The sequence below is a fragment of the Tupaia chinensis genome, unplaced genomic scaffold (genome assembly GCF_000334495.1).
Source record: "Tupaia chinensis unplaced genomic scaffold, TupChi_1.0 Scaffold143584_1, whole genome shotgun sequence".
Classification (NCBI taxonomy): Eukaryota; Metazoa; Chordata; class Mammalia; order Scandentia; family Tupaiidae; genus Tupaia; species Tupaia belangeri.
The window spans coordinates 9,402,406-9,412,281 of NW_006203430.1; the positions used below are offsets into that span (position 1 = coordinate 9,402,406).

The window sequence follows — 9,876 nt, forward strand, 5'->3', positions numbered from 1 at the left end:
TGCCGCTGATGCTGGGGCTGGGCTGGCACAGGTCAGAGGCCTGTGAGCGCCATCTCGGACAGCAAAGAGCCCCCGAGGCACTGGCCTGTTGAGTCCTTCCTTCCGTGATGGTAGAAAGCCGGGTCACCTGGCTGCCTGGGGACAATTAATCTTGGCTCAGGAGCGGGTTTCACAGGGAGAAGGGACACCATTCTGTCTGTGCGCAGCAGCCCTCACTGGGGAGGGTCCAGCTTTCTGCTGCACGGGGCCCACAGGTTGTGGAGAACATTGGCTTTGGCTCCCCCTGGCTTTGCGGCAGCCATCAGAGGTGCTGAAGGCAGGGCCAGAAACTCAGAACAAAGCAGAGGTGAACAGCAGCATCTATTTATTGGACAGCTCCATGTCCTCTCCTAGTAGGTGCAGCCCATTGCTTTATTTGAGTATCTGTACAGTCCAGCCAGTTAGGGGAGAGGAAAGGAAAAGGCAGGTGCAACTGAAAGAGACAAGCATGTGGGAAAATGTACTATAGACCGTTTATTTTTGGTGGAAGGAAAAAAAGAACTTTAATATCCCACTCATTAGTAAAAGTGGGATAGGAAAACTGTTCTTAATCTGGTATTTATGTATATATTCTCATTTAATATGTACAGTTTATTTGGGCAAGACTACCATCCACCGGCAGAACACTTGAACGTAAAAACAAGTATCAGGAAGGAAAACTATTAACAAAAGGAAGAAGCTTCAGAAGATGGCTTCAGGAGGGTGGCGGCGTGCAGGGCCTGGGCTGGTGTCAGTAGAAGCAGACCGTGTGCAGAAAAGTCCTGCCACTCTTCTCCTCAAACTCTTGCAGCAGCTCGTCGATCTCGTTCTCCATGTCTTCTGTGTGCTGAATCTGGCAAGAACAGCAAAGCCGGTAAGCGACACACAGTGGTGCTCAGAGCAGCACAGCCCTGCAGCTTGGAGAGAGTGCTGTCCCAGCCCCTTCCTGAAGCTGCGTCTTCAACCACACAGACACCTGAGAGCCAAGGGGGACCAGCCTGGGCCCCAGCACCCAGGATTGCTAGAAGGCCCACACCAAACTGCCTCTGCCCTGATGCCAGCCGAGGCTCCAGAGACTAACAGGTGTCTGCCCTGGGAGAGCTATGAAGGCCAGCCAGGGAAGCCACAGCCCTCTCCAGACAGCACTCGGCCTCCTCACAGACCAGGAGGAGCGTAGACCTGGATTCTGGAAGGAGGGACCAGGCTCTGAAGCCTTCAGGCTGGGGCTCGGGCCTGTAGAAGAGCCACAGCAGGATGTGGCCTCAGCAGCTCATGTGTCCCATGAACATGTACACAGCTCCCTTTCTACCCCTGCAGCCCCCACTTTACAGATGAGTGCACTGGGGCACAGAGGGGTTGTCACTTGCCCTATGTCGGCCAGGGAGGAAGCTGGCCCACACTCTAGGGGGCGTTCTATGCACTGCAGGGTGTCAAGCAGCATGCCTGGGGTGTCCCTCCCAGCTGAGAGAAACACAGTTGCCGCCAGACATTGCCCAACGGATCCCTGATGGACAACCGATGCCCTCATGTGAAGAGGGCTAGCACTCCATCCCACTGCCACCGTTCCCTTTGTTCCAAGCCCTCGCCAGCATGGTCAGCAGCTCTGAATGAGGAGTGGGCCCTCTATGCCTCAGCTCTGGCAGTGTGACCCAGACAAAAGTCACATACACAGCTTCTGGGACATGTCTTCCCTTTTAGCATTTTCTCCTGTATGCCGGCCGGATCATGGCACAACAGCTGGAGCCCTGGCAGCTGCACTGGACTGCAGACATCTTGGGAACAGATGTGCTGGGTTGAGCAACCAGGGAGCAAGAACCTGGTTCCCACATAGCCAACTTCTCCATGAGCCCAGGCCTGCTCATCTCTCAGCTTCTTGAACACACCAAACTTCTCCCTTGGTTAAGCCATTGTTTTTGTTTTCTGTCACTCACAGCCAGCTGATCTAAACATGGAGCCCAAGGGCAGAAGGACAAGGCATGTGGGTCTCTCTGTGTTGTTTCACCCTCCCCATGCCTTGAGCAAGGTCAGAGGTCTGGACTGTCACCTCTGGGGGCCTCCAGCTCACACAGGATAGACCCCACCCAGCCAGGAATGCTACTTGCCCAGTTAGCTGTACTGGGGGCTAAGGGTCCACCAGGGGGAAGAGACCAAGCGCCAACCACTCCATCATAAAGGTCTGTCTTAGGGGAGTGTGGTGGACACACATGGCTATTTTCACTGTACCATTATCAACAGCTAGAGAAAGGGACAAAAATGGCCTCAAGCCAAAGTCATTTGGTCGATTCACAAACATGTAGACCCCACTGTAATTATTCACATCTGAACTTTGAAAACAGCACGAATGCAAACTGAGTAGTGTGGCCATCACTTACGATGAGGAAGATTTCTGCCCAGGTTAGGCAGTTATGGAATCTCTCAACCTTTGCAAAACAGATGCAGTGAGACTGGCCCAGCTGGGAATACTTGGGGATTTTTCCAGAGCCTCTGACCCAGCACAGCCCAGGGGCAGGAACGAGGACCCAGACTCACTGACACTTACACACTGGCAGAGTTCACAGATGAGGAAGGCCCCCAAGGTGGCCTCTTCATGGTTGTCCTGGATGTCCACATTGACCACATGCACTGGCTGGCAGGTCTCCTGTTCTCTGGAATTCAGATCTGATTGGGACAAAATGACAGATGTCAGAGTTCCCAGAAGTAGGGGACCAAGGTCAGCATGGCCATGTCCTCTGGCCCAGCCTCAACTGTTCCTGGACTCTGGGGTTTGAAGAACACAATTAAGGACTTAGTATCAAACTATGCTTGAAAAACCTCTTCCCACGATCCTTGTTCAGAACGTGGTCATGAGTTACTGGAACCACAGCAGGTGCCAAACTCTACACAAGGTCAGTTTCACCTTCAAACATTTGCCGAATCCTTGGGTGAAGTGCCTGTTAGCCTCATTACTTTTCATTTGCCAGACACCAGCCCCCGAGCCCTGGTACTATGCTCGATTCACACGCAAAGCAAACCCTGAAGTCAAACAGGCTCAGCAGACAACAGGCAGTTTTGTTTGGATGAATGTCGTCACTTTTTTCTTTTCTTTTTTTTTTGGAGAGGCTTTCTCTATAGGGCGAGTGTGCTCACCAGAGAGAGAGAGACAGCAAGAAATCATCCCCCAGGGGGGATAGCCCCCTTGCAATCCCTTCTCCTCCATTCTCCTCTTGGGGTCTTGGGCATGCATGTGCACATGCCCAGTTTGAGTTTAAGCCACCAGGTCTGGGACTTGAACCACAGTCAACTACATGGGAGTCCAGCAACATAGCCATTACGCTAACTGCTGGTCCCATATCGTCACTTTTTTAGAAAGTGCACATCCCCAGCCTCCTCCCAGCTTTTCAGGGTCCTCTGCATGCTTATGCCTGGCCCCTCTGGCCTTGACTTGGTCTGGGGAGTCACCCCACTGGTCCCTCCCCACCAGCAAAGTAGGGCAAACATGCACTCTTACCTTCCACTACCTGGTCATAGACTCTCTCTTCACAAGTGAGGATCAGATCAAACAGGTCTTTGCAGTTCTGGAACCTTTCTGGCCGAGGCTTGATTCTCTTATTTCTGTCCAACATATGTAAGATGCCATTCTGTGTATAGCTACAGGCTAGAGTCAAGGAGCTTTAGACAAAAAGCTTTCATTAAACCTGTACCTACTGGGCTGGCTCTTTGGTCTAGCAGTTAAGGGAAGCCGGATTTCACATGGCCAACCACAGTTCAAATCCCACTCTTGGTGGCTTGAAAAACACACCAATTGTTTGTGTATGCATGTCCAAATTCCCAACAGGATGAGGAAATGGAGTAGGGATTGCAGTGTTACCGTGCCCCACTGGGGGGGTGCTTCTTCCCTCTCCCTGTCCCTCTCTGACCAGTGCACGTACACTCTGACAATTGAAGACAAAACCTTCAAGCATCTATGTCACCAACACCAGTCTCCTCCCTGCTCACTGCCCACGAGTCGGCTCTCTTCAAAGAGGGGCATAGGTGCTGGGCAGGTTTGGGGAATGGGAGCGGCAGTCCTCAGCCCCAACTGAGGCAGGGTCATCACAGCCCCCCTTGTCCTGGTCCCACAGAAAACAAGACAGGTGAGGGGAGGTGCCTGCTCCTTGCAGAGCCAGGACTCTCACAGGAATACCCAAGCCCAGCAGACCCTCCCCAACCAGCTTCTGGGCGCAGCACCTCAGCCTGGCATGCAGCGGCCTTCTGAATGGATCTGGCACCTCGTCCCACCCAGTTTCTCTTTAACAGGCTGCTTGCCTTTTTAGTTATCTTTCCGCATCAATTGCAGTATCTTTGCAACTTCATCTCCCACTCTGCATCCCTTTGAAGAAAGGCAATTGAGCAGCAACAAGGCCTGGGGAACTCTCGGTGATAAAAATCAATAATGCAAGAGCATGTTCCAGGAAGGAGAAGCCATGGTTTAGCTGAGAACAGGGATGGCGAAGGGTGAGCCAGCATTCCTGTGTCCAGCTGAGCTAATGTGGGCAGCGGGGGCGGTGCTGACACGCACAGGCTGCAGTAGTTCTGCGAGAGGCCACAAGCACCGCCATCTCTGGGGTTTTGACAGGGCACCTCCTCACCCACAATGGCCGTGTCTAACCTCAGGGGTCCCTGGGAAAAAGTTCACCTCCCTAAAAAGAGGGAGATCCTGAGCCACCACAGACCACCCCCATGGTCTGCAAGCTCATTTGAGCCATCGATACTCGGGGAAAGTATGTCATTGATTCTATCTGAGAGAAACAGACTAGCTGGTTTACAAGTTCTGACACCACTGACGGCTACTTTTAAATCACGTCAATGTATTTGTTCTTACTAAAGCATATTACCTCCCTGGATAATAAAAGCCGCTTTTAGAATATATTGAAGTGGCCAGTCTTTAAGAAGTTAAACTTGGAAGGATATTTGACCATAAGCTGCTTGGCATCTGTGGCTCTTTTTTTTATTCGTGGCTGAGCACAATAAAACCGTCACCCACCCACACTTGACACTGCATTCCTGGACTGGACCCTGTGGGTCTAAGCGCATCTTCTCTCTGAACACGCTGTGGTCCTGACCGACTCTGCTGCCCCAGGACGCAGCGCTGCACAGCCCAGTCCATCCTTGCAGAACTTAGTCCTTCAAAAGTCCCATGGAAAAACACGAGTTTAACAATGCCAAGGTTTGGTGTAACGTTCAGAGGGGCAGGGCAACGAGGGACAAGGTTCAGTGACCGTGAGCTGCTCCTGAGCCTCAGCTCTGGGTTTTGCAGCCCACCCCGCACACCCTTGGGAAGTACAGAGCTCCAAGATTTGCTGCCTGATAACTGAGGTTTTGGGCAAGTCCTTGGATGCTCCCAGAGCCCCGGAGAGGGTGTCCCCCAAGCAGGTCATGGCTCACGGTGCTGGCCTGGAGGAAAGGTAGCTATCAGGCACTCAGGGCAAGCTTCATCAGAGTCTGTGACAGTTCTGTTCTTAAAAAGGTCCTCCCTCCTTTAGTTAATGATCAGCTATTTTTATCAGTGAGGCAACAAATGAAATTAAGATTTATGTAATAAAGGAAAAAATGCCTAGTTTAGGGATCAAAGAGAAAGGCTCATTAACTTAAAAGGGAAGAGGTAGTGGCCTTTTTGGACCATCTCCAGGCAAATAAGAGAGATGCAAGACCAGGGCCCTGCCAGGTATGCCCTTAGGGTGCCTGTTAAGAGCTAGGAGCCCGTAAGATTTTAGGCAAACTAGGCAGATCCCCTGGTGCAGTAGTCACACCTTGTGCAGAGAGCTGGATCCCACGTGACTGGTGGCAGCTTGAATCCTGGCCAGGGGGCTTGAAAAACACTGTGCATAAGCCCAATGTCCTGACAGGATGGAGAAAAGGAGGAAAAAAGGACTGCATGACCATGTCCCATTTGAGGATGCTTTCTCTCACCCTCTTTCTGGCAAGCACACACATCCCTTGGGATTAAAAATAAAAATATAACCCAAACTGAGCCACCATTTGAATTCATAGAGACCTGAAGTCCCACCTGAATTCTCACTTCAAGTTGCACAGGGATAGTAAAAGTGTGGGTGAGGATGCAAAGGAAGAGAGGAACAAGACGAGAAAGTGTTAAAGTTTTTATTGGAGTAAGAGCTGAGGGCTAAAGTGAGGGCATAACTTGAGCAAAGTACAATAAAGACGTGCAGACCACAAGGGTCGTTCCCCGTCTGTAAGTTGGGAGTAAATGGGAGTAAACTAGCCCCCAGAGGCATTCCCTCTGTCACAAAATGATGGCATATTCCTCCTAAATGTCTCCTGACTGGGGTAGAGGCACCTGTGAGCCCCCACATTGCTGAGTCCTTAATCAAAGCATTCAACACTGAACCCACAAAGGAAAACCTAGAAAAGACAGCCCTGTAAACACACAGGCATCAGGCTAAGGGCCTGGAAGGCACAGGCGACCAAAGAGAGAACCCACTTCATACCTCCCATTCATTGCGGCCCAGCACCTGAAACGCACCCAGATAAGTGAGCAAGGGCCAGTCGGCAGCACAGTGGTTAAGGTGGCTGGATCTCACATGACCAACTTAGCAGTTCAAGTCCCGGTGGCTTAAAAAACATGCCAAGTGTGTGTGTGCACACATGCCCAGAATCCCGAGAGAAGAATGTGGCCATGGCCATCCCTCCTGGGGGTTTGAGGGGGAGCGGGATTCTCCCTCTCTCTCCTTCCTTGTGAAACAAAAACAAAACAAAAAAGACCAAAGGATAAAAGGAAAAAAGTGAGGCAAGGATGGGGTCTTAGTGCAGGGAAGCAGGACAGGCCCACCACCTAGGGGCCCTCAAAAAGGAAGGAGGAAAAAGCTTGTTCTGTGTCTCAAGCCAAATGTCCTCAAGTACACAGGTCCATCCTCAGCTAGGGCAAATCCTATCCAGGCCACAGTACCTGTGGCCACCATGACCACAATCACTGAAGGACTGGTCAACATGCCAAGGCCAGGAAACACTAAGCAAGTTGGAGCCTTCCCTGAAGTTAGCCACTTCTAAGAAACAAATTCTCATAAGGCTGAGAAAACTAGCTCAGCTCTACTCAGAGGCAGGCCAGAGCCAGCCAGGATAGGGTTGGGGGTGGTAAACACTGAGGGTGGAGGCTGCACCCTCCCGCCATCTTCTACATTACCCAGTGCCCATGATCAGTAGCCAACTAAAAGGTCTCTGGCCACAGTGAGAAAGGGCAGATGGTTACCGCAACGGCGGAACTTCAGCTCAACACAGCTACTCTACAGGGACGGAGGCTTCCAAACAAGCCTCAGCCTCCCAGCAACCCTGGTTGTGCTCTAGAAGGCCAGAAAATAAAGATGTAGCTAGTTATGCCTCTTGGTTCTTGTCACTCAATCCAGACCTCTGCATAGATTCCCACAGGTTGAGGGCTGTGTGGTCGGGGGCCAGCTTCCCATTCTTCCCTTCTATGGGATGGCGACCACAACAAATTGCAGGTTCCACCTGATGCTGCTCAGCACACACCAACACCTTCTCTGCCCCTCCCTCCCTTCAAACAGAGACTGCTGCTGCGCTGTGAGGGCCTCCCCCCAGTGCAGTGCAGGAGAGCAAGGCCCATGCTGAGGGGCTGTCTCATGTGGCTGAAGTATAATAAATACAGGACCAATTTCATATGCTCTGGGGTCCTAGCTGTCAGGCAAAAAGTTAAACTTAGGCCCATATAGGGCATGTGGCCTTTAAAACTCTGGAACATTCTAGGGGCCAGCAGGTGGCATGGTAGTTAAGGGTGCTGGACTTCTACATTGCCGACTGCAGTTCAAGTCCTGGACCTAGCAGCTTGCTCTCTTTCTCTCTCCCTCCCTCTCTGGTCAAATTTTAAAAAGTAAACAAAGTTAAATAATTCTTTTAACAAAATCCTGAAACATTCTATAAACATTAATAATGGCCAAACAGCTGAGGGGAAACACAAATTTAGGTTACAACTTTACAGGGACTTGACTTTATAAAAAAAAAAAAAAAAAGAGCAGCCATAGGACATGATTCTCCTCAAAGCTAACATGCAAAAGACAAACGCACTGGAGAGTTCCAAACAAGTCCACACACCAGACCTGCTGACAGCCTCCGCCATCTTTTGGGCAGCTCATCTGCCGGGCCGGCTGTCTCCACCCCCGGAGCCCGTCAAGGACAGCCAATGCTTCATAGTAAGTCTCCCAGAATTCTCTGAATCTGTTATTCGAAATATCTGCTTATTTCTCAAGAGTTGATGCTCATTGCCCTAGTTATACGCGGCAGTTTTCAGTGATCAGATTTAACCCTACTCATGATATTATCAGTTAAGCTGAATGCTTTAACTCTCAAGCAATTTCCCAGAAACTGACCCCCACATCCAATTTTATGGTCATCACTGCTGCTCAGCGTCCTCGTGGTGGGCACACAACCGGCAGGACCCAGTTAGAGGCAGTACAGGTATGACCCCAGCAGCACAGCAGGGAGCCCTCTGGTGAGTGCAGGGCAGAAACCGAGCACTGGCCCCTCACTGAAAAGCCTCAAGGTTTCATGAATGGAAAAGCCCTGCCCTCACACCACTTCACTAAACCTAGACCAACCACCTCTTCAACTCCACTTAGAAGGGGGCTGCACAGACCCTCAGGCAACTTCATCTGCCTTTCACAAGAGCCTCCTCCAGGACTGACTGTCCAGGGTTAGAAAGGCCCCAGGCTCCTGCTGTGCACACGTGAAACACCCCCTTCACTGATCCAATAGGATAGCAGCAGGACAATGTGCTTCCTGAGGTTCCAAAGGTGAGCCCAGCTCAAGCCTCATTTCCTCCGTCACTTGAGTTGCACTTAAGCAAAACTCTGAATCCAGACGCTGAAAAAATTGCAAGGAAAGTCTCTGGGCCATGGGGTCAGCAGGAGGTATGGTGGTTGCAGAGCTGGATTCCTACATGTCCAACTGCAGTTCAAGACCCAGACCTGGCAGCTTGAAAATCAAGCCGGGTAGATGTGCATGAGTGCCCAAAATCTGGAGAGGAGCATGGAGAAGGGACTGCAATGACATCATACCCCCCGAGGGTAGATTTCTTACTTTCCCTCTGTCTCTCTCCTCCATGAGTGCACATGACCTATGAGGGTGGAGGGGACTCTGGACTGGATGGTGGTGCAGCAGCTATAGAGGATACTATTGCAAGGCTGACCCACATGGGCAGGTTCTGGTTCATATCTGAAGACCTCCTCTTGTATGCCTGGCATGATTTAGGTTGGCAAAGACTGTGGGTAGAGTGTAGTAGGACACTGTTGGTCATGCCCTGAGAATAAATAATAAAATTAAAACCCTCTAAAAAAAAACAGGACTTCAAGTGGGTGGGGTGGCACTGTCCTCTGTACTTTCTCCATCCACTCTATTAGGTGGTGCCTGGCCAGAAAGGGCTTTAAGGAAAGCCCCTTCTGGGGTGCTCTACTGGGGAGCAGGGGCAGGAGTGCTGGGCCTGGCCACCTACAGGCTCCCACTGTTCCCTCCTAGCAACCACAGAAGTCGATCATTCCTGTTTACAAGTTGGCAAAACAGTACTAGGCAGGAAGCAGGCACAGAAGCTCTGCAATCAGCACTCAGAACCCCACCCTCCAGAGCTAGAGATGCGGAGACTACCAGGTTCTCCTTAAGTCCACTGCTGAGGTTAACTTATGCCATGTGGTTCAGTGTAGCCCTGATTTGATCAAAGTCACATAATGCTTCCGTCAGCTTGAAGATGAGACGGCACATCCAAGCTATTATTCAGAACACTGCCAAGAGGTCTGTGTCCCCTGTCCTCTACACACCTCCCCCACATTCTACCTTTTTTTTTTTTTTTTGGAGAGGTTTTCGCTATAGGGGGGGTGCGCT

The 9,876-nt window shown here is 51.0% G+C and overlaps 1 protein-coding gene and 1 long non-coding RNA gene across 2 annotated transcripts in view; one reads left to right on the top strand and one right to left on the bottom strand.

Annotated features, from left to right (window-relative positions):
- Positions 1–359: 359 nt before the first annotated feature.
- Positions 360–9,876, bottom strand: part of SSU72 (SSU72 homolog, RNA polymerase II CTD phosphatase) — a 55,964-nt gene continuing 46,447 nt past the window's right edge. Inside the window, exons 3-5 of the mRNA XM_006164114.2 lie at positions 3,506–3,645; positions 2,558–2,676; positions 360–871 (exon numbers count right to left, since the gene is read on the bottom strand). Coding sequence (XP_006164176.1) covers positions 770–871; positions 2,558–2,676; positions 3,506–3,645 — 361 coding nt within the window. The 3' untranslated portion in view covers positions 360–769. The remainder of the gene's footprint in view (positions 872–2,557; positions 2,677–3,505; positions 3,646–9,876) is intronic.
- Positions 807–1,993, top strand: LOC102473933 (uncharacterized). The gene is made up of 2 exons (XR_336804.2): positions 807–892; positions 1,717–1,993. It is a non-coding gene; the product is annotated as an uncharacterized LOC102473933 (long non-coding RNA).